The sequence below is a fragment of the Vombatus ursinus genome, unplaced genomic scaffold, assembly GCF_900497805.2.
Source record: "Vombatus ursinus unplaced genomic scaffold, bare-nosed wombat genome assembly UNPS02014784.1, whole genome shotgun sequence".
Classification (NCBI taxonomy): domain Eukaryota; kingdom Metazoa; phylum Chordata; class Mammalia; order Diprotodontia; family Vombatidae; genus Vombatus; species Vombatus ursinus.
Window position 1 is genome coordinate 2574585 of NW_020954562.1, and position 19159 is coordinate 2593743.

At 36.3% G+C, this 19159-nt stretch overlaps 1 protein-coding gene and 1 long non-coding RNA gene across 7 annotated transcripts in view; one reads left to right on the plus strand and one right to left on the minus strand.

Moving 5' to 3' along the window:
• The window catches only part of LOC114046473, a 124904-nt gene extending 115044 nt beyond the window's left edge, over positions 1 to 9860 (plus strand). Inside the window, exon 3 of the long non-coding RNA XR_003569514.1 lies at positions 9774 to 9860. This is a non-coding gene — a long non-coding RNA (uncharacterized LOC114046473). The remainder of the gene's footprint in view (positions 1 to 9773) is intronic.
• INPP4B (inositol polyphosphate-4-phosphatase type II B) overlaps positions 1 to 19159 on the minus strand; it is a 920894-nt gene that overhangs the window by 26078 nt on the left and 875657 nt on the right. Inside the window, exon 27 of one of the 6 annotated variants that reach the window (XM_027866809.1) lies at positions 16321 to 16402. The exons of the other annotated variants lie outside the window; for them this stretch is intronic. Coding sequence (XP_027722610.1) covers positions 16342 to 16402 — 61 coding nt within the window. The 3' untranslated portion in view covers positions 16321 to 16341. Of the gene's footprint in view, positions 1 to 16320; positions 16403 to 19159 lie in introns of those variants that run through there. 6 annotated transcript variants of the gene reach the window in all.

Here is a 19159-nt window from a genome sequence, read left to right on the forward strand (position 1 = left end):
ACATGCTTCATGGCCACTGGAACAAATTGTTTTCATCCATCCATTCTGCTGGGAAGTTTCCACATGCTTGGGGTAGACATTCCTCTAAGTCACCAATGGTTTTGAGACCTGTCAGTTACCCTCAACCTAATTTAACCCATTTGCCCAGAAGATTTTACTAAGGTGTGGCTGCTGAGCATGCTACAGCTTCTTAGAGCCACTGGTGAGAGTTGGGTGAATCAGGTGGACACAAAAGGTAGATGAGCAGCCCTGGAAAGGGCAGGGCAAGCCCTCAAACCAGAGGTGCTAGTCCTCCCTGTACTCCACTTCAGTACAACATTCCCATCTATTGCACAGTGAATATTCTGAATTTCTATAGGAATCCCAAACTCAACTTATTATCTTTATTACTCAAACTTAACTAATTATCTTTTCCCCAAACTTACTCTTCTTCCAATGTAAGAGATCATAAGGAAGTAGAATTGATAAGACTTGGCAATTTTTTTGGATAGTGGGATGAGGGACAGCATGTGGTGGAGCATGACATTAAGGTAGCAAACATGCCTGGAGGTTATAAGAGGTTAAACAACTATTGTGTCTGGGCAGCAGGAGGGGGAGGAGAGAGACTCGAACCCAGCCCTTTGCTTCCTTACTCAGAAACAGAGTTTTAAATCTGAAAAGATTTAAAAAAATTTTTTGACAACCACATTCTAATATAATTAGCTTCTTTTGCAATCTTGTATATTTTATTTTCTACATTTACAAATATGCATTTGAGAAGGGGATCATAGGTTTTATTAGGCTGTCCAAGAGTGTCCATGACACACAAAAATGCTTAAGAATCCTGCTCTCAAGCCTCTCTGCTAATATTGTTGGATTTGTTAAAATCATTGCACCACACTGGATTTTAAAGTTTGTTCCTCATCAGAAAAAGAAAACAAAAATATAAATTAAGAAGAAAAAAACTGACACTAGATAATTATAATAATTTGTTATTTGCACCCTAAGGATTTACATAAATTAAAACTCTAATAGCTTATTAAAAGTAACTACATATAAAATAATGACAGTGTGGTAAGGTTGGTAAGGTCCTAAAGCTGAAGTCAAGTAGCCCTACATCCAGATGCTCCCTAGAATGTTTATCAGCAGCGTGACTATGGACAAGGCACAACACTTCTCAGACCTTGACTTTCTTTAGTTGTTTAAAAAAAAAGGAAAAAAAATAATACCTATAGTACTGATTTCACAGGGTTTTTATAAGGCCAAATGAGATTATATATGTAAAGTGTTTTGCAAACTTTAAAGAGCTATATAGAAATACTAGTTATTATCACTATTAATCACCACCATCACTACGTGAAGCTAATTCCTTGAACACAATTATCCCACCCTTACTGAATTATTTATCATAACTGAGAAATGGACGAACCTATATAAATATTTGTGGATTTTTTTTAAAGTTCAGTGTAAAATTCTTAGGCAACATTTAAAGACCAACTTTCCTTTCTCATAAATGTCTTAGGAGATGTATATGAGAAGTCTAACATGGGGCAGGAAGACTGCATATCATTTCAATAGAGTTAACAGAACAGCTCTGAGAAAATCACTATGGAGGTAAGGTCAGAAGAGCAGAATGTAGTTCTGAGACCACAATATTGTCAGGACTTCAAACTGGACTATTGCCAGATCTAATGGATTCCAGCCTTAAGTATGATTCAGACCCCACTATCAAAACTACTTATTCCTTTCCTCTAGCTGTTTACTAATGTAGGAGTATTTCTGCAAGTGATCAACAGGTTATTTTTCTTAAAAAAATCAAAATATGATATATATATATATAAATTCTAATTTCTCCAAATCTCAATTTGTTAATTTAAGCAATGGAAAAGCCACGAATGCAATTCTCCTAGGATGAAGTCATCATGCTACAGCTATAATCAAAGGAGCTCAAGAATGTTCAGAGTATTCCCTGATATAAATGAAGGGGAATGAATATGAAAATGAAGATTATCTGTGGCTGGGTATGTGATGCTGTCTCATAAAAGTCGGCAAGATATAGATGAAAGAGCCCTGGACTGTAACCAGCAGACTTGAGTAGAAGGCACTCAATACATGCTTGTCAAATGTTAACTGTGTCTCCATGTACAAAGGACAGAACATATTTCTACCCGGCTGCCTTGGCAAGTCATGTGGTTATTTAGTTTGCCGCTTTTCAATGTTTAAAACAGCACAAATGCTCTTAATTAGAAGCACTTCATCAATATGAGTGCCTATTAAAATGGCTTACAGAGATTTGTTTGGCTTCCCATGTTAATTTCTAATAAATGCTAATGACCTTTAATTGTCAAGTACTATATCTTGCATCTAGCTTCCTGTTGGTGACCACAGCCTTGTTTGGTGATCTCAAACTTTCAAACTGACTTCCTGAGATTGAAGTGTCTACTTAAGTATGTACTTAAACATCTACATCCACTTAGACAGATGGATAGCTCTATGGAGAAGCTGCCCATGGACACGGAGGTGTCCATCCACCTATACTGTTTCAACCACACTACCTCCCTTCTGCTCTTCCTTCTCTGTGCTAAATCTCTGTTTGGTATTGCTTATATAAGCTATTGCTCTGTCTTAATCAGTCTCTCATCCTTTGTTGATTTTCATTAGTCTCCTGTCAAGGGTATAGACTACAGTTACTCTATGCTGGGGCCCCTGATACATGTATTATTGCTTCAATAAAAAAAAAAATCTAAGGAAAAAAAGCAAGTGGAATCTTGTTCTTCCATGTTTGATTCATTAATCATAGTACAATATCACAGCTGAAACACCAACCTGATAAATGGATTACAAGTAAGACAAACTTTTCAGTCTAGCCTTCAAGGTCCTCCACAATCTGCTGACCTACTATCTTTCTGTTCTTATGCCTTATATTTCTTAATACCTTTCTACTTGAATCCTCCACCTCAACTAGAGTATTTCCTCACCATTCCTAAAACATATTATTTATATGACTGCTTCTGTATCTTTTCCTTCACTTGAAATTCCCTAAATTCACTTATCTATACTTCACAGTGGTTTTCTCCCTTTTTGCATTTTAGGATTGCTTGTCTCCACTACTCAGAGAAACATGACTCCTTTAATGTCAAAATTGGAAGACACAATTAGACTTAATCTAGTCTATTCAACCCTATCCCTCATTTGATAGACATTTTTCGTTTGACTATATACTACCCTTTAATACTTAATATTAACCAGATTAACCTCATTGAGGCCAGAGACCATGTCTTATGGTTCTTTGCATCCCCCACCACCTCTTTTTCAAAAAACAAAAAAAAAAAACCAAAAAAAACCTGCGACTTAGTGTGAGTTCTTCTTCCATAAATACAGTTAATTACAATTTCAAGCTTTTGTAGAATGTTACAAGAGTTACTCTAGTCAAAATCTGTCATAATCTAGTGGCCAACTTCCTGGCAAAGAGCCTTTTGGAACTCAAAACTAGGTTAGTCTTTGGAAGGTAATTTTGTAGTACAGTTCCTTGATGTCTTCCCAGCTTAGTAGGATATGCAAACCAAAACTTGAGCTTCACTGACATACCTTCAAGAGCCTAGGGTAACCTTCATGCCATGATGAGACCCAGGAGGAGGACTGGATTAAAATATATTACAATATGCTATTAATGAAGACAGGGGAAATATCTCAAGAGAATATCCACAAATACTTGGTGAACTATGACAGCTAATTCTAGATGTCAAACCCTGGCTAAGATTACCTTGAGAGCTAAGATCAGAGCATTTGAGCATGTAAAACCTGGAGACCATGGTAATTTCAACTATGAACCACCAGGTAGGATGGAGATCTTGTAATAAAAATAATCAAGTTGCTATGAAAGAGATTTGATTTAAGGGAATATCTTGGCTCCATAGCCACTCTAAGACTAGTTGATTGAATCACAAACAAATCATAAGTAATTATCAACAAATGCCCATGTTGTTTAGTTTTGGGGGAAATTCCACATAATTTTCATAAACATCTTGTTAAGGGACAGCAACAATTTTAAACTGGGAAACACTAGACAAAATATTTTACCCAAACTTGTCATGACTTTTCTCCCTCTCTTTCCTTCCTAGCTGCAGCACTCCCAACCCATATCATTATCCTGAGTCTAGAAAAGCAGCTATTTTATCCTTCTATCATGGTAAAGCTTGAAATGCTTCTACTACTCTCCAAAAAGATGGCTATCAGGAAGTGTTCAAAGTTTTACTTAGAACCAATTCTAGTAATTGCTAAAAGGTAACGTGTGTGTGTGTGTGTGTGTGTGTGTGTGCATGCACGGGCATGAATACAACATAGATTGCTCTGATGCTTTCACTCAAGCAGAACCAAGAAAATTTAAAGGACACTCAGTTTTGTTCCTCTGTTGTTTATACTTAATCTCATGTCAGTTATTTTGTGCTGACTGTTCTACTCGGGTCAGTAAGATATAAAAGAAACAATAATTAAGTGGAAAAGTATTTTGAGCTTTCTCCTCTTCACCATCCCTGAATTACCTAAAGATTTTTCCCTGTATCTCATTAACAATCCTCAGTAGGTAAAGTCGGGTTAATGCCTTGGACAATTTGATTTACGGAATTCTTTTGACTCTAACACAACATACTCAATTGTTTTTCTCCATGTTCTAACCCTATTCATGTCCCACGTGGATTTTCCATATTTAGGGTTCCCTATACTCTTGAATTTTAGGGTTATGGAAAAGCCTCATTTAGAAATACAACTGCCTTTGGATTCTGGGAGAGACTGGGCTCAGAGATTACAAGCCATTGTTCCATCCAGTGTCTGGCTCCTCCTCTTTTCCCACGGGACCAGCCTGAATTTTCTTCATAGACCATCATGGAATGGAACTGGATTGTGTTAGGTAGTCATCTGCTTGTACTTTTCTAGTTTATCTTTTAGAACTCTTTTTCTCTGAACCTAAGAAGATAATTTGTGCACACACACACACACACACATATATATACACATATATATTATATATATATAGTATGTATGTATATATGTGTATATGTATACAATTATATTTAAAATTGTGCCTCTCCTCTCATTAGGAGTGACCATGGGCCTTTCCAATGCAATGGGAGCAGAAGTTACATATAGTACAGTACTATCAATATGGTATGGCACTTTTCATTTCTTATTTTTCTTGCTCTGCCCTTGTAATTCAGACTTCCATGAAGACGGCTGCATGTAAGGCAGGAACGGGAGTCATAGTACCAAAAGAGTGAGGTGACAAGGGCAGCAGTTACCATAGCTTGGTGTCTGGAAAGAAGTACTTCACTTAGACACTTTTGAGTGAGAAGCAGATATTATTCCATGAACTGGTTTACATAAAACCAGTTGTTACATAGAAGATCTGGGCAACTAGAATTTTTGTAGCTAGTGAGCCATAGGGATAAGTATCTCCTCTTTCCTTAAAAACATGAACCTGAGATTGGAGGGTAGATTTTCCCCATTCTTCTGAGTTGTTGATGTATGTGGACTAGGAGTATTTCCTATATGCAAAGAAAATATGAGAGGGGGATGACAAAGAAAATTCATATGTTTATTTTGTTTCTATTTCTGTGTAATTAAAACCTTTTTGATCATAACATGCTTAATTATCTGAATCTATGAATGCATTGGTAAGTGACCTGAAAGAGTGAATGATTTCAGAGTCAGCCATAGGTAGCAGATTTCACATTTTAATATTTTAAGTAATATTCCATTTTGTTCCTTTTTTTTAAATTGGTATTGGGACAGGGAGAGGGGGATTAATCAAAATTACCTTAGTTCTGACACTGAGAGGAGGTGGTTTGTGGTAGGGAGCAGACCAAGCCTTCATAGGTTGAATATCTTCTGGTGGCTAGGGAAAATACTGAAGCCTCTTAGGAAGGGGCTACCTTTCATAAATGCTTAAGTGATTAACTAATGTGGATTGGGCAGGTAGCTCAAGCAGATTAGCATCAGTTGGCCAATTTAGATGTTGCATTTAGCTAATTAAACTCCATTACTGGATAATTAACACTGTGACTCCCTATCTTCCTTGCCCTTAAGGTAGGTGGCGAGCAAGTCACATAAGCAAAGGAACCTGTGTGGGGCCAGTGTCAAATGTCTAGTTGCTAAGGATTGTAAAGGGAATGTGGAATAAAGGATGGCTTCAGAGAGATATATGGCTGGAGCTGAAATTGGGTGAGTCACATACTGAGGAAAAAGTAATGAAGTGCCTACATGTTCCAATGGTATCTATAAGATGTCACAGGAGTCAGGAGAAGGCACTTAGTACTTTGAGTAGACACCCTATGGATGATTTATGGGAGGACATGGGAGGACAGTCACATAGACTGAGAAGGCAAAGACAGATTGTACTCTCTACTGCTTGAAAGAATACTTCCATTTATGAGATCAGCAATCGCTCCAAGTTTTGGAGTGTAATTGTTATGCAACTGTGCAACTCCAGGCACATAGACTATGAAGAATATCAAGGTAGGGAAAAGAAAGGATGAGGAAAGGAAGGTATTCTTTCATCACCATACTCAATCAAATATTCAAAAATTATTTCTAAAGTACCTAGTCAGTGTTCTGCAGCATTCGTGGTTTATTAAAAAAAGATGTAGTGCTTATCTTAGAGAGTTTACAATCTAATAAGAAGGGAGAGCAATATATCATGTACAGATAAGTTGTTTTTTTTACAATAGTATTTGAATGGTATAGAAAGTCTTCATGGAGGACATGACATCTAAACTGGTCTTTACAGGTCTTCTGACATTCTTCTGCTAGTCATCAATTCCTCTATTCACCAGCTTACTCATGTTAAAGACTCCCTTACTTGCAACATGAGCTTTATGTCCTGTCAGTTCCAATTAATAAAGAATGATAATAATAATAACAGCTAACATTTATGTAGTGCTCAATATGTGCCAGGCACTGTACTAAGTGCCTTACAAATATTATCTCATTTGATCCTGAGAGATAGGTGCTATTATTATACCCATTTAACAGTCAAAGAAATTGAGGCAGAACAGTGGTTAAGTGATTTACTTAAGTTCATACTGCCAGTAAATGAGGCTAGATTTGAACTTAGGTCTTTCTGACTTCAAGCCCAGAACACTGAGCCACCTTAATTGGAAAAAAATGCTTTACTTGAGACCTTCAAAAGAGTTAGTTTAAGCATAGAGGAGAAGGAAGAAGTCAGATTACAGAGGGTTAAGAAATATAGACTGGATAGCAAGAGAAGACAGTAGCTGTAGAACAATTTTGCTGGGCTGAGCTCTGAAGGGAGAAGCAAACTCATTATAGATGAAATAAAGATTTGCAAGTGATAAAAACTAACTATATTCAATATGGCTGACACCCAAGATGAGGTTCAATAGCTGTGCTTGATTAAAAGAGGTTGGTGGTATGTGGTGGTCACCCAAATATTCTTCTTTAGAGAAAGGTGAGTAAATCAATAAAGGCAGAATTTCACTTTATACCTAAAGCAATAAATGACACTTTGCAAGATACATTAAAGACATACTGCCAAGCAATAGAAAAGACAATTCAGTCACTGCATCTAATTACCCAAAAGCATAAATCACATAAAAACATTTAGCAGGTTATAGGCATGTGAATTAGGATCTGAATTCAAGACTGGGAATTAGGAGAACTAATTTTGACTCTGACAAGTTGGAATTGCATGGCCAAAAAGCTTACTCTTTTAGGCTCTTATGTTTTCTTTCCATAATATTTAGATGAAAAATTCCGTCACTAGGTAATTACTTATAAGTTGATTATGGAGTCTTAACAAAATAAAACTTGTATTAATAAATCACTCAATTAATAATCACAGATGCCAAACATAAATGATTGCAATAATATCCCTCCAGATGTTCTTAAAGAAAATTGGAAGAACAAATACTTTTCTAAAGTTACAGCACATCCATGAGGTTTTAATAAAATAGTACTAAAGTGGATGAAGGTTGGCCATAAATAAAAACAATTTTTCTTTGGGGAGCTGAAAAAGTGAATAGAAGAGAGGATGGCATAATTTTGATCAATTAAAATTGAGCTCCACATTTGAGTTTTTCAGTTGCTATGTAGAATATAATAATTTTCCTTCCAATACTTACAGGATTAAGCAATTTTTCTATTTTAGTACCCACTGCACTAACACAGATAGTTGTCTCTCCATGACTTGAGGGCAGAGACTGCATCATTTTTTGTCTTTCTATCATCAGTACCTAGGACAGTTTTTCTCAGTGTATACTCATTGATTGATTGATTGACTAATTCCTTAGAGAGGTGCATGAATTATTAGTGTGGTAAAAGCAAACAAATACCACCACCACCAGCACCAAAAGGGGAGAGATAAGCCTCTATAAACTTGGATTGGTTCTTGGACAGAAGACATGATACCAGAAGCCTTCCAAGCCCAATAGGATGTGCTAGAATTTGTGTGCTGGCATCGGCGCTAAGGGCCCATGTCACTTCTATTTCGCAATGAAGCAGCAAAGCCAGATTGCAGTAGGGGAATTTATCATTAAAACAAAGGACCATAAATCAACAACCTATAGATTTTTGCCTATGTGGGCAAAATACTAGATTTTAGGCTGTTTGAGGACAGGAAACTTATCTTTGTTTCTCTCTAAGTTTCTGGTACAGTGGCTTCTACATAACTGAGTCCTAATAAATATTTCTTGACTAACTGGATGGACTGATTTAATGTAGTCATAATCTGTAAGCATACTCAACTGATCCATTCATACTATAAATCAAAATGATCTCTTATAAACAAAACAATATCCCACAAAAAATCAAGGCAAAAACACTGAACTACCATCTCTAACTCTCCCTTGTTCTTATGGCTTGCAATTTATAAAAATAGTGTTTATCACATTAAATTCTCCCTATATGCATTTTCCTTCAACTTTGTAGACCCACATCTGCTGACCTGATGAATACAGAATTTTTTAATAGAAAAATATATTTTACTTCTAAACCATCTCTTGCTTCTTTTTATCATCATAAACTTGGGTGTGGCCTATTTCCTTTCATTATTTCCATTCTGTCCCTAATTTAATAAAATTCATAATAAAATGATGAAATCACCCAGCCATAAATATTCATCTCAGTCTGCCCTCAGACAATCATTACATTCCCAGTAATAGTTTGCTCAAATATTAAAGTAAAAATCTTTTAAAAACACTCTGGCCTTTTAGCTCCAATATTTATACCTCGAATAATTATCAGTATTCGCTCACTTATAAATGAGATCTAGACAATTATAGGGGGTGGATAATGCAGTGTGTTTAAATTATTAACTATTAATATTTATAATGGATTAGAGAAGAGACATAATGCTATCTGTTGTATTCTAAAGCTCACTGCTTATTTACTTTTTAGTGGTTTCCCATTTGTTTTTTAGAGAAGCTAGTAGCTGATTACCTAGGCACGTCATGGGTTACTCTCTGCGGACAAACACAACAATTATCTTTAGGCACAAAGGAAGCAGACCATTTCATTTGCTTCATACACCAGCATTTACTTTGTCCTTATTTTTCTGAAAATAAGATGTCATGGGAGAGTTTTCAGTGAAATATATCTACGATCCAGAGATACATTGAGTTCCATTTTACTTTCTTTTTGTTTGGGTTAAAAGTTATCTTAAAACATAGACATAAACATATGGGTAGGTGCAAGAGAACCAACCCTTACCCATCACCACTTCTGCAACTCCTTCTCACAGGGTTTAAAGACGAAAGCTGTAATGAAGTACTTTTTGTTTCCAGGGCAAATAGCAAGAAGTTCCCTTAAATTGTACTGGGCGGGGGAAGCTACTACAGAGTGGTTCAACTGGAATGCAGACACCAGAGTGTCATATGGTAAGGTTGTTTTTTGTTTTTTTTTTTTTCTTTTGTAAATGTATTCTTGCTAGCTAGGTGCTACATAGACAGCATGATATTGTTGGCCTTGGAATCAAGAAGACGTGGGTTCTAAGTCTAGACTCTGACATATAAGTGTCTAAAGTGGTAGTACCCTAAAGCAACTAAAACTTTGCCTTCATTACCCCAGCATGAAAAGAGCTAAGTGTCTTATCCAGGGTCAAAGAGTTAGGACATCCTGGCTTCACAGTCAACTTCCTGCCCATTATCTTCTACCATATTAGAATTTAGTTTTCTACAAAGAATTTCCCTACAAGAGATTCATGTCCTTATGCCAAGGATACATAAGGGCAGAGGTTAATAGGCACAATTTTATGATGAAGTTTCAAAAACTCATCTAGTTTGTAATAAAAGGTGTGTTGGAAGTAAATTTATTTAAATGGATTTGCAAAATAATAGTATGAATATAACGAATATCTGTGGCCAACAAACATTCTGAAACCAAATCACCTTCTGGTGTCTGATGAGGTTAATATTTATGTCTTTCAGTCACCGAGGAGGCTATTTTTATCTGAATCACATCTAAAACTGACTTGACAATGGATGGAGATGGTAGGGTACAGTTGATAACTTCAGCTGCTTTTCAGACATTGCTCAGCAAAAATTTAATTTATTAATTTCAATGTGCTGAGTGAGCATTTTGCATTCTGTGCTGGTGAATGGCACAGACATATACCATTCTTAAGGCCAGCAAGACACTAGTCGATAAGTCATTCCCCTCACAATTTTTTTTCTTCTAAATGACTACACAGGGATTCTAGCCTTTGGCTCAGAAACTCAGGGGGGCAGATTGTTAAAAAAAATTGGCATGTTAGGGAGAAGGGCACCTCTTAGAGAAATGAGGAAGCAGAAATATAGCTAAAGTAGGAGGAAGAAGCATAGCATAGTTGAAAAAAAGAATATGATGCTGGGAAGAAAATGTGATCTAGATATGGCTTTTCCAATAAGTGGCAGAGTGCTTGGTCTAGTCCCTTTCCCTTTTGGCAACTCAGATAATTTTATTATCAGAAAAATGAAAGGATTGGACTAGAATCTAGTGAATCCAAACTTCACAGATTGATAAAAGGATTTGTTCTCTAAAACCTGGACTCAATCAAAAGGCTGCACCCAAGGACCTAGAAGGCCATATGTGGTGGTTCCTCACTCCTGGACTAGATGATTTCTGAGGTATTTCCAAATCTGCAAGTCTATCATTTGCTATCACCTTGGATGTCAAACTAGGATTATACTGGTATATTGGATTAACTTAGTTAAAAATAAGGATTATTTCTGCCTCTATGCCCTGGAAAAATTCTTTGAACATTTACTTTGAGCCTTATAGTGACATATAAGAGTCAAGTAAATATTTGAAATGATAGTTCAAGACAGTTAAAGATGCTTTGATACAATTTAGCTTTAAAAAATAACACAGACTGTCCCCATATTAGCTGTATTTCTTGAAAAAAAGTAATGATTGAACAGATCCTTGTAATAATGACAGATTCCTGATTGTCTCCCCACAATATAGAATGATAATTCAGATTTCAGAAGAAGTCGTAGAGACAATTTCTGTGCTCTCCATTATCTGGTTCTTAAGTTCAAAACACCAGTCTAATTATAGCTAAGTCTTGAAAATGGGCTGGGCTGGACTACAGATATTTCAGAGTTTGCTCTTGCTAAGGGCACCCTAAGATATTTTGTTTGATATTTAGTTTGATCCTAAGGGCCAGATTTTTCCTTGCTTAGAATATCTTCAGGAATGGTAGAGGACCAACTTGATGTGTTGCATTAACTCTGTTACAATGAATCTGGGGGTCCTTCTGGTACTAACTATATTTTTAGTACTGTAACATCTAGCTGTCCCTCAAAATCACCTGGAATAGCTTTAGCTCAGAAGTCAAGGCAACTTGTGCTTGATCTGGATACACTTCCCTCTACATTATAATTCAAGGATTTCTCTTAGAATAGGATATGGTATACATGTTGACTACACCACATATAGTGGTTCTAGGATGTACTTATCTTTCTAGTCCAATGATTCTTAATCTGATGTCTACAAACTTGTTTTTAAAATATGTTGATAACTATATTTTAATATAACTGATTTTCTTTATAATCCTATGTACTTTATTTTATGCATTTAAAAACATTAGTCTGAGAAGGGGGTCTAGCCATACCAGACAGCCAAAGGTATCTATGACCCCAAAATAATTAAGAATGCTTGTGTTAATCCAATTAGTGACATGAAAAATTCCAAAGAAGGGAAAAGCATTGCTTTTATTTACTTCCAAGAATATATATGCATTTAAAATATTATTTTGAGAAAGAGTCCCTAGACTTCCCCAGCCTATCAAAAGGGTCAATGACGTTACAACCATTAAGTTCTACAAGTAGATAATTCAGAGTCATACTCTTAGGGTGGTTTAAAATTAATTTGTGCTTAAAACTCGAATTAGTCTCTTGTATGGCCAGTTGTCATTATTATCACCACAACTTATTAAGTTTATTATTTTTTTTATTATTATGCCTGACCAAAGTAGACTCTCCCCTGAATCCTTCCTGTCCCCCTCCCTCAGATTGAGACAGTGGGGTCTACAATAGCTTAGGAATATAAGGATATTCCATGTTTCCTCTGGGTTGGTGCCCCAGGATCTGACCCATAGGGAGATGCACAAACTGGTATAAATGTCCAGTTGAGAAAGGAATTTCAAAGACAGGGATGACAGAGGAAGAATAAATTCTTAAGGTCAATGGCTCTACATGAATATCCTGCCTACAGAAGCAGTTTCCTTCTCTGCAGTCGCCTTTACCAGACAGCTGAGACAGGGAGAACCATCAGATCACCAGCATCAAAATCTCCCCTGACGCTAATGCTTCTGACTGGGAGCAGCAGCTAAAAAAGTGGCATATTACTCATCTGTGGTTTCCCCAGGTGTCTCAGTTGGGACATCTCTGCTGTGGAACTGTCTCTGTTGTCATTTCTGCAAACACCAATAAACTAACAAGGAGCCACAGAGTCTGCCCAAGGAGCTTTCTGTTGGGGGCCTGCTCTTCAGGGGTAGGAGGGAGTTTTGCCACATGGGTTTCTGGTTCTTTGGCTCCAGTTCCATGATATCCTTGATTGAACCTCTACTATATCTTCTCTAAACCTGGAAATTACTTCTACGCTTGGCTCCTTTCCCACTCCCCTCTCCCCTCAAGAGTAAGACTCAACATAAACTGGCAAACCCTACATTTAAATTAATTTAAAAGGAAGATCCTTAAACATTTTAAATACTTAATTTATTGAAATAATATTTACTATTATGTAGAAGAAAACTTCAAGGCATTAAAATATTTGACTAGCATGTAATACATGATAAACCACACTGTGCTGTGATTGGGATTGTCAGCACCTAAAGTATTGGATGAGCCTGGGTCACTGCTGTGAAATGAAAGATGGACAATATTATTTTACTTGAACCAAATAATTACCCACTATAATAAAAGTGCAACTAAAACCTCAATGCATCAATTGTGCTTTTTGTTTTCTTTTCTTTTTTGCACTGAGGAGTTACACAGGAGGATCACAGGATTTTGGATTTACATGGGATATTAGTGGGTATCTAGTCCCAACTCAAACCTGAAAGAGGATTCTATTCTTTTTCCATGCTTGACAAATAGCAATCTATCCTTTGCCTGAAAATTTCTAATAAGAGGAACTCTATTGCTTCCCAAGATAGCTTATTTAGAGAGCTCTCATTGTGATAGCATGTAACAATGCTATGTATGTCATTCAATTTCTACTCATTGATCTCATTTCTGCCCTCTCATAGCAAGCAGAGGAGGTCTACCCTCTCTCTCTTCTATATGATGGCCCTTTTAAATACTTGAAGACAGCTATCATCTCATTCACCTCCCAATTCCCATCAATTCTTCTCTTCTATAGACTAAATATCTTTCAGACAATCTAGATGTGGTCTGAGCAAGATAAAGGATTAGCAGTAGGACTCAAATACACAGAGAGATTAGTGATTTCATCAGTTTAGATGTTCTCTGTAGCCACAGATTGAAACTTATTTGTGTTCGGCAATACTGTGTGACTCTTCTCCATGCCTTCCCAGAAGTTCACACGAGTGGTTAATCAAATGAATTAAGAACATTCTTTGCTTTCTCCTGACATTGCAGGATTATCCAGGGAACACACAGGATGGCCATCTATTATATTACTCTTGTACCATGAATTTCCCAGCTTCTTTTTTATTGTAATGGCAATATAATTTCATTATTCCTGGAATTTATCACTCCTAAATCAGTCCCTAATTGCACTAATAGTGTAAAAGATCTGTGTGTGTGTGTGTGTCTCCATATGTGTATAAATGCCCAGAAAAAGAAGTGGACAGACCATTTATTGAGAGTGAAAGATAACAGATAGACAGTGGGCAGGCTCAATTTGTACATATGCAATGTTTAGAGCTGCAGCTAGGTAACGCAGTAGACAAAGTGCTGGGCCTGGAATCAGGAAGACTCATCTTCCTGAGCTCAATTCCAGCCTCAGACATTTTAGCTGCGTGACTCTGGTTAAATCACTTAACCCTGTTTACCTCAATTTTCTCATTTGTAGAATGAGCTGGAGAAGAAAATGGCAAACCATTCCAGTATCTTTGCCAAGGACTGAAACTATTGAACAACAACAATAAATGTTAAGAGAACCAGAGAATGGGAACAACATTTTGCATGGGCTGTCCACGAAGCCCTCATATGAAAACACATAGACATTCATGCAGAGTGATGTGTTCAGTGAACTCTAACAGGAAATACATTTTCATTCTATGAGGATCAGAGTTGTACCATTAAGTAGAGTATCCCCATTATCCTCATTGATGAACTCAAAGATCTCAAGGGTATGCTAGTACACATTTAACAACTATTCTCTGAAGAAAAAAAAAAGCGTGTGATGTATTTTTAAGTTTAATCTACATTGTTAATGTTTTCTCCATCATTTTCTTAAGTCTAGACACAATGAACAAAACAATGAATCAAGCCCTGAAATGTAGCATTTGATGATTTCAGAATTGAAAATTTAAGAACTGGTTCTTACAGGCCAATTTGAGCTGGATCTAGTACACTCCTGATCATTCTGAGTTAGAACCTCAAGACATTTTGCTTGCTTGTTTGTTTGTCTTTTCTGATATAAATCTTTAACGGTGGCATGCATTCTATTCATCTTTGTGCCCAGATCACTAAGAGCATGTCTAGGGAGGTTCAGTCACTCATTTAGTCAGCCACTTGGGATGTTAGTAATAAAGGACCTTGGCCAATGAAAGGAATGTATGCACATCCCTAACTGTCCAACATGTTGATAAGGGGCACCTTGGACATGGAAGAGATAGTATGGTCTGGTAGAACAGGTTTTTTTAGATTTAGAGTTAGGAGACCAGGGTTCAAATCCCAGTTTTTCAACTTACTAACTGTATGACCTTTGGCAAATGACTTAACCTCTCTGACAGCTACCTCAGTTTCTTCATCTGTAAAATCAGGAGGCTGGACTAGACCAGCGGTGTTAAACCCCAATAGAAAAAGAGGCCACTGCATGAGGCTTGCATATTGACTTGGTATTAAAATGTAATATTGTCCATGTTTCATTGTGTGTTTATTTATTTTGTTAAATATTTCCCAATTACATCTTACTCTGGTTTGGCCATCTTTAGGAATGTCAAGGGCTGCCAGTGGCCTACTCAGCAATATATTCAAAACCCCCTGCCTGGATAATCTCTAAGCTCCTCCCAACTCAAAATCCATGGGTCTGTGATCCCAAAGACTATGGGAAGACTTTCTCTCTTTCCTTGAGATGCTTCATAGTTTCCCATCTGCATATTCCCTAGGCAATGATGCTGACATTTTATTCATTGATCTAGTAACTTTTGAAGGGAACATAGCTTTAAGCACCATTTAAAAAAATCCTTTGATGATGTCTTATGCTGTTCCTTTGGACTCTGTTAAATACAAAGTAAAATGAATTCAAACCTGGATGGCTGCCTTGTGCTCAGTATAATAATCTTCAGCACCATAACAGCCTGCTTTTAATCTCCTTCGGAAGAAAAGAAAGACTTCCAAAGGGGATCAGCAAATACCCTGACTGGATCTGAACATTTTTATGTGCGGGCAGGAGATAACCAGTATAGAAAGTTCAAGTTCATTACAGCCTCATTTCAAGTTCCAGTTGGGAATTAAACTTAAATTGGGGCCAGAATGAGTTTTGTCATCTCTATTGTGCTGCTTAAGGGTGATGATGCTACATGATAATGGGTAGAGTGATTGCCTCCAGGACGGAAAACACTGAGCTGCTGATGTCTCTGCACAAAAAATAATAATAATAATAATAATAAAAATAAGATCATCCTGCAGAAATTTCAGTGGGTCTTCTTCCTTATTTCTTCAGCTTCTGATTAAGACTTCAAGCCTGCTGTCTGAATGGAAGATCCTCAGCTTGCATTTTGATATCATCTAGATGATTTCTGGAAATGATATTAAATTATACTGTGATTTTAAGAGGCTAGACAGTGAACTAAAAAGGATTAACTACATTCACAAACAGAGGACTCTGTTGTAGGACAACTCAGGATTTAGGAAATAGAAATAACAGTGCCCTTAAGGGACACTTAAGCTTGTAGTGTGTTCTGTCTACAAAAGAAGGATGCATGCTGGCCTCTTTAACAATGACTGCTTTCCTTTTTTTTTTCCAAGAAGATCTTTGCCTTCTGAAGTCTACCTACTGTTCTCATCAAGCTATTTTTGACATTAAGAACCAATTAAAGTCCACCTAGGTACCTTAAGATACCAAGATGATAAAACTGAAAATATACACATACAATGTATGGATATATGGCCATATTAAATGGAAAACATCTCTTTACTTGCTCAAATTCTCTAGAATACTTACATATTTATGGTCCATTAAGGGCTAGAAGCAAAGAGTAGCCATAAATTTTGTTTCAAAACAACATAGCCTACTAAAAAAGTCTGATCAGTGGGACGCTCTTTGATTGATGGGGACAGAGACTTGAACAATACGTAAAAAAGAGGCACCTATAGGTCACGTTTGTTCTTATGTGATATTACTTTTCATCCTTTATAAGTGTAAACATAGTATTAAAGTCAATATTTCTTTTCTTTTTAGGGGAAGCTCTCTTGTGATTTCACTAATGTGGGGAAATTCCTTTTATGGAAATATCTTCCCTTGATGGAATTTAACAATCACAGATTATCGAATGAGGCAGTGGGAGATTAAGTAAATTGGCCTTGGTCACATGGCTAGGATGTGCAGGAAGGACTGTATTCATACAGGTCTTCTTGACTTCAGGTTCAGCTCTCTATCAATGCTAATTAAGTCTAAATATAACTGCAAGCTAAAAAAGCATAGTTATATGTATATGAAGCAAAAAAGAGTTGACTAAAATGCAATCAGCAATCTGAAAACAGTAAGTTCTAACAGGTATCTCTGAACTAGGAAGTTCATTTCTGTCCCTTAGTCTTTTCTCAGTGACACTATGAGGTCAAATGACACGAGATGATATGTTCTTTGAAATTATTAGACAAAGGAATTCTATCATTTTTGAGGCAAAAAAACCATGCAAAGATCTTGTTATACATAGATACATCATGATGATAAAATAGAAGTAATAATAGACAAGAATACTCCAAACTTGTAAACAGGGTACGTGGTATTGTGCATTTAGAGTAAACAATCTGGCTGTACTATTTAATACCTGTGAAACCCTGGCTAATTTACTTAACTTCTATAAGTATCAGTTTTCTCCTCTGTAAAATGTGAAGATTTGACTAGGTACTATCTGAGGCCCTTTCAGTTTGAATGCTATGATTTCACAATATTTACATACCCAGAGATACTAGAGTGCTTTGTACATAGTAGTTATTTAATGAACATTTGCTGAAACCTGATTAAAATACTTGCAAGTTTTTATTTTAAATATTTTTAATTAAACTTATATTCTATGGAAAGGGATATGGTCCTGTTAGTTAAAAACAGTATGTATTTGAACAAAGCTTATGATATAAAACCATTGCTAACATCCTCTCTGCTGAAAAGTATTCTGCCTATAAACATTACTTCTGCATGCAAATTTCCCAGAAGGTAAACCATTAAAGAGTGAGGAGGGAAAATCTTTCCCTCTTCCAAACATTGTAAATCTTCAGAGAATTTTGTAATTGGAGAAAACTGTTCATAAAAGTTCTTACTCTCAGTGGTAAAGATACTGACCCACATGAATATAATCTCTGTCATTTATTTTCTACCATGCTGTAAATGAGAAAAGAAGCAGAAAGACAGTAGGGAATGTTGAAAGTCAAATTAAGACCTTTTCTCTGATTAGCTAGCAACAGGTTTGATTTCATCATCACTAGAAAAGGAAAACCACTGGTTAGCGAAGATCTTGAGACCTTGAATTTTCCATCTCTACTAACTTTCAACCTACTTTTTCATTACTTTATCATTACCAAAATTTTTCCTGGAATCTGAATGGTCTAATCACTCAGGCATGGCTTTTGTGCAGTGAAGTGCTAGGAAGAAAAATCCTCCTTCTCTTCACCATAATTTTCTTTAGTGCGTTATGTGAGGGCATCCATGCTCAAGACATCATGGAAATAAAAAACTAGGTTCCAAATAGAAAGGAAGTTATAGTTACATCATTATAAAATGTGTTATCTCTAATGGAAAACCATGTGCTTGTCTTAAATTTCCACAATTAAGAAGACATTTCATTTATATATATAAGAAGAGATTGTGAAAACAGCTCTGATCAAAATTGTGAATGATTAATAGTAATCATTATGAAGTTATCCAAAATTCAATCCATAATTGACATTTCTCTTATGCTTTATTTATTGACAAATAATTGTGTAACCCTTCTGTCCTATGTCACCTGATGGGGACCCACAGGAAGGGGTTTGGAACACACATATTACAAACAACTGTGCAAATAACATAATATTAATGTGCCTGGTTTATTTTTTATTATTGTTTCTGCAGCCCCTTTGTCTTGTCTTTTTTCTTTCTTTTTTGTCAGTATTTTAGTGTATTTGATGTAGGATGAAACCTATGAAATGACCAACCATCATTCCAAGGGACTGGTGAGGAACCTAACTCTTGACAAAATGGGGACAATGTGGGGGGGTGGAGAGGACACGGCCAATATGGGAATTTATTTTGCTTGACTATGCATATTTGTTATAAATGTTTTTTTTCCTTTTTTTTT